This window comes from Podarcis filfolensis, assembly GCF_964270895.1.
Source record: "Podarcis filfolensis genome assembly, chromosome: 10".
Taxonomy (NCBI): domain Eukaryota; kingdom Metazoa; phylum Chordata; class Lepidosauria; order Squamata; family Lacertidae; genus Podarcis; species Podarcis filfolensis.
In genome coordinates this window covers 75,179,592-75,185,120 of record NC_139612.1, presented here as the reverse complement: position 1 = coordinate 75,185,120, position 5,529 = coordinate 75,179,592, and the positions used below count along the sequence as shown (strand labels likewise).

Genomic DNA, 5,529 nt, shown 5'->3' with positions numbered 1-5,529 from the left:
AGCACCAGAATTCAAAAGCATCAATTCTTTGGCAATCAGCCTTCTTTATGGTCCAGCTCTCACTTCCATACATCACTGCTGGGAAAACCAGAGCTTGAACTATACAGACCTTTGTTAGCAAGGTGATGTCTCTGCTTTTTAAGATGCTGTCTAGGTTTGTCATTACTTTTCACCCAAGAACCTAAGTTGCTACTGGACTATTTTTGTTAATTTTTTACTTCGACTGTGTCAGACCAATATGGCTACGTACTATTAAGTACAGTTATCTCCTTGCCCTGAATATCCTGCTTTTCAGTGCCAGATTAGGATAGTCCTCTGTCAGAAGACAAGCACAGGATCAGGCAGCACATCATCATTATAAAGAACCATTGGGGTGGGTGTTTCCGCCTGGGATTCCCATTTGCCAGCTGCTTTCCTTCTGCTTCTCCTGCTGTCTCCATGCAATGTGAGCCACGTAGACAGAGGTCCATCTCCAAGAACAGGAGCTTCCCTGAGCACCCATTCAGCTGACCCCAAGCACCAAGCCTTGTCACTAGTTCTCTGACTGACCCAGACCACAGTCCCTGGAAGAAATGAAGGCCTGGGTCTCCCAAAATGGTCCATATGGACCTCCTGAGGTCAGTGGGACTGTGGAGGTGATTAATGAAGATCTAGAGGTGGAAATGGGGGCAACCACTTGATTTGAAATGCAGTCCCACAGGACAACGGTATTCCAAGATCATGCTGTGTTATTAAAGATGATTTAGTGTTATGAAAGGTTGCTGATGCATTACTATCATTCGACATCATACCATTTTCAGTTTCTAAAAATTGGGAACATGGGTAGGACACGGGAGAATGTAGGAGATGTTGAAATAGGAGAAGGTGCTAATGGCGGTTGATGTGTCCTTTTTCCCCCTATGCTCTCTTTCCTGAAACCCAAACAGGATTTCCTTTCTGCCCACTCTGAAAAAGGTGATGGAGAAGACAGAATTGCAGGGGACAGGGCACCTTTTGTTTCATTAGGTATAGCCATTAAAATGTGTGAAATGTGGAATATGCTTCACTGAATGAGCACACATAGTTCACATCAACGAACACAAGAAGGAAAGAATACATTTAAAGGTATGGAGTGCGGAAAGAGCTTCTCTTTCAATGCAAAACTTAGAACACACCAGCGGACTCACAGAGAGAGAAAACGTTTTACGTGCAGGGAGTGTGGGAAGAACTTCAGTAAGAGTGGAAACCTTAAATTGCACAAACAGACTCACACAGGGGAGAAACCATTTAAATGTATCGAGTGTGGAAAGAGCTTCAGTCAGAGTGGACACCTTAGACAACATCAACGGACTCACACAGGGGAGAAACCATTCAAATGTGTGCAGTGTGGGAAGTGCTTCAGTTTCAGTGCAAGCCTTAGATCACATCAACGGACTCACACAGGGGTGAAACCATATGAATGTATGGAGTGTGGAAAAGTCTTCACTCAGAGTGGACACCTCAAAACACATCAACGAACACACACAGGGGAGAAAGCATTTGAATGCATGGAGTGCGGAAAAGTCTTCAGTCAGAGTGGAAACCTCAAAATGCATCAACGGACTCACACAGGGGAGAATCCATTTAAATGCATGGAGTGTGGAACGAGCTTTCGTCATAGTGGAAGCCTTAGACAACATGAACGGACTCACACAGGGGAGAAACCATATAGATGCACTGAGTGTGGAACGAGCTTTCGTCATAGTGGAAGCCTTAGACAACATGAACGGACTCACACAGGGGAGAAACCATTTAAATGCATGGAGTGTGGAAAGGACTTCAGTAAAAGTTCACACCTTAGATCACATCAACAGACTCACACAGGGGAGAAACCATATAAATGCATGGAGTGTGGAAAGAGCTTTAATAATAGTGGAAACCTGAGAAGACATCAACGGACTCACACAGGGGAGAAACCATATAAATGCATGGAGTGTGGAAAGAGCTTTGGTGAAAATGGAAGCCTTAGAAGACATCAACGGACTCACACAGGGGAGAAACCATATCAATGTATGGAGTGTGGAAAGAGCTTCAATTTCAATGCAACCCTTAGAATACATCAACGGACTCACACAGGGGAGAAACCATTTAAATGCATGGAGTGTGAAAAGAGCTTTAGTGTTAGTGGAAGCCTTAGATCACATCAACGGACTCACACAGGGGAGAAACCATTTAAATGCATGGAGTGTGGAAGGAGCTTTAGTGATAGTGGAAGCCTTAGAGAACATCAACGGACTCACACAGGGGAGAAACCATTTAAATGTATGGAGTGTGGCAAGGACTTCTGTCGGAGAACACACCTTAGACAACATCAACGGACTCACACAGGGGAGAAACCCTTTAAATGCATGGAGTGTGGAAGGAGCTTTAGTGATAGTGGAAGCCTTAGAGAACATCAACGGACTCACACAGGGGAGAAACCATTTAAATGTATGGAGTGTGGCAAGGACTTCAGTCGGAGTACACACCTTAGAAAACATCAACGGACTCACACAGGGGAGAAACCATATAAATGTATCAAGTGTGGAAACAGCTTTAGTAATAGTGGAAACCTTAGAAGACATCAACGGACTCACACAGGGGAGAAACCTTTTTAAATGTATGAAATGGGGAAAGAGCTTCAGTTATAGTGGAAACCTGAGAAGACATCAACATGCTCACATCGGTAAGAAACAATTTAAATGTATGGAGTGTGGAAAGAGCTTTAGTGATAATGGAAAACTTAGAACACATCAACGGACTCAGACGGGAGAAACCATTTAAAGGTATGGACTGTAAAAGGAGCTTCAGTCAGAGTGGAACCCTTGATTTATGTCAACAAACTCAAACAAAAGACAAACCATATAAATATCAGGAAAGTAGATAGAGGTTCACTGTTAGTGGAAGTTCAGAATCAACAGACTTATGGACAGGAAGAACTTTAACAGTTGACGCCCTTCAAACCATCACAAACTCAAAGAGGAGAAGCAGTTTATATGAAAAGACTGCAAAAAGTGCTTTATTTATAAGGAGTATTTAAGGAACATCAAGGGACTCTCACATGAGAGAACCCATTTAGATGTATGGAGTGTGGGACGTCTTCCTCTCAGAGTCCACTCTGATCAATAAACTCAGCCGGAAATCATTCCTAAAAGCATGAGGTATATGTGAAGTTCTGGTGTTTATATGTAAAACTGCATAATAATGAAATAATGAAGGCAACATCTCACAATAGTGAGTATAATTTTAGATGAAAGTACCTTTGGTTTTTGCACCAAACTCTCTCACCCCCCCCCACCGCATGATCTCCCAGCACTGCTTCTTCACCAGAACTTTATCGCTGCCTCCTGCCCTGCACGTTCTGAAGAAAACTTGGAATACTGAAATTGAATGGGAGATTTTCCCCCAAGCCTAATTTCAAGAGGGGGAAGGAGGGCCTGCAGGTACCAGGGAAGTCTCCTGGGGGGCTCATCTTCACTCATGAACCCCATGGGGCAACCCCAGAGCTCCTGCTCATTCTGGGGTTTGAGGAAGATAGTATTTTTCCATAGTCCCAGAAGTTTTGATTCAATCATGCTACTCAGGAGTTTTCCTACCAGAGGACCACAGTGCTGTGGCTGTTGTTGTTGTCATGGACTGGTTGGTGAGGGGGGGGAGGCACCAGTTGGGGGACCCACAAGGGCAGAAGGCTCAGAGCCCAGGGACGGGTGGGGGGATGAGCCGAAAGAGGGAGAAAGGGGAGCAGACCGGAAGGGGAGATGTTGCAAGCTGAGGAGGAAACAGGGTTTGGTGAGCTGGAAGAGTCTGTGGCAGAGAGCAGTTCAGACTCAGAGGGAGGAGAGTGTTAGGATATTTCCGTTCCACCTTAAAAGGGAGCAGGGTGTTTGTATAACAGCCTGCGCATGTCCTGTCTCACAGGATGTTTATGTTGTCTGTTCCTTTCGTTTTCGGCTGTTTGCCTGAGCAGTTGGAGCAGACGGTCATGTCTTCTTTTGTTCTGACCTACGCTGAATAAACTGTAAATATGCTGTCCTGCTGTGCAACTTTTGCTGTGTGAATTCTGCTGTTAGAGTGTGCACAAAGCCTGAGGCTTTGTGTTGCTAAATTGCTGGTACTGCGTGACTACGGGAGGTCGATGGATCGTCCGGCAAGGAGCTCGGGGGCTCAGATGGACTTTATCTCCCTGGCAGTATCCCAATATTGGGAGACCCAGAGAAGGCCGTCAGCTGAGGCATCCATAGAGATTCCCCCTCCTGCTGCAACCAGCTCCCCTCTCCCCTGGTCTAGAGCACACAGGGAAATCCACTTCAGACCCCATGAGCCTGTACATGATATTAACAGGTGTTTGGTTTTTTGTCCCAACATGCATCCCTTTAATCTTATTGATAATGAACTGTATTTTCTGCCCATTCACCCTGTATGGAGAAGGCCCTTTGGAGCTCCTTGCAATCTCTCTTTGTTTGAACAACCCTGGACAATTTGCTGCCATCAGCAAACTTTGCCCCCTCCCTGCTCCCTCCTAAGTCTAGATCATTTATGAACAAGTTGAAAAGCCACAGGTCCCAATACTGATCTTGAGGGGACTCCGCTTTCTGCTCCTCTCCATTCAGAGAACTGTCAGTTTACTCTCGGTGTTTCAGAAGGAGGGCTGCCTTCCTGGTGGTGGGATGGTGATGAGCCGAAAGAGGGAGAAAGGGGAGCAGAATGGGAGGGGAAGTGTTGCAAGCTGAGGAGGAAACAGGGTTTGGGGAGCAGGAAGAGTCTGGGGCAGAGAGCAGTTCAGGCTCAGAGGGAGGAGAGGAGGGGGCCAGGAGACCCAGAGGAGGCCGGCTGCTGAAGCATCCAGGGAGACTCCCCCCCCCTGCTGCGACCAGCACATGCCTCTGAGTCTGGCGGTTAGAACTCTTAGAATGTGGGGATCCCATTTTTCAACCAAAGCCAAAACCCGCCAGCCTTTTCCCAGGTCTTTCCTGACCTGACAGTCGTTCGTCTTCTCTACGAAGGACGCTACAAAGTCCTTCTCCCTCCCTTTATTTACCATGGGGTCCCAGCAACCTTTTCTGCCTCTTACACTCTAGGGAAGAGAGTCCCTTTCCATTGGACGCCTGGCAGCCCAGTGCCAAATCCGGCTGCTCCAGAGAGAACGGAAAGGAACTGTAAACGCCCTTGCGCTCTGACGCACACCAGTCACTTCCTCCCGGATCTTGGTGCTGTGGGTGCAGCTGCATTTACGAGAAAAAGAGAAATTGGAAAGTGAGCCCAAGTCCCTTGCTATCCAAAGTGGCCACTTGGACGAGCATTGGGGTATCTTCCTTGGGAAAAAGGGAAAGTTTCAAATCTCAGGTTCCCCGACAGGGAATGAGAGCTTTGATTGGCGTTCTCCCCTTGCAGTTAATTGCCCCTCTAATTGCAGAACCCCAATTCTCCCGTTCTCCCCTCCCCCTCCTCGCTACCTCTTGCCAGGAAGGCTGGGAGTGAAGACCGTAAGCAAAAGAGACAGCAAAGGATGAGAATCTGGGTTGTTGGGTGTTT

At 46.8% G+C, this 5,529-nt stretch overlaps 1 protein-coding gene across 1 annotated transcript; it reads left to right on the top strand.

Annotated features, from left to right (window-relative positions):
- Positions 1 to 818: 818 nt before the first annotated feature.
- On the top strand, positions 819 to 3,107 carry LOC310744093 (uncharacterized protein; the record flags this gene model as incomplete). Its single annotated transcript, XM_083574835.1, has 3 exons — positions 819 to 822; positions 1,339 to 2,903; positions 3,064 to 3,107. The coding sequence occupies 2 exons, from the start codon at positions 819 to 821 to the stop codon at positions 2,613 to 2,615; spliced, it is 1,281 nt and encodes a 426-aa protein (XP_083430961.1). The 3' UTR covers positions 2,616 to 2,903; positions 3,064 to 3,107.
- Positions 3,108 to 5,529: the final 2,422 nt, after the last annotated feature.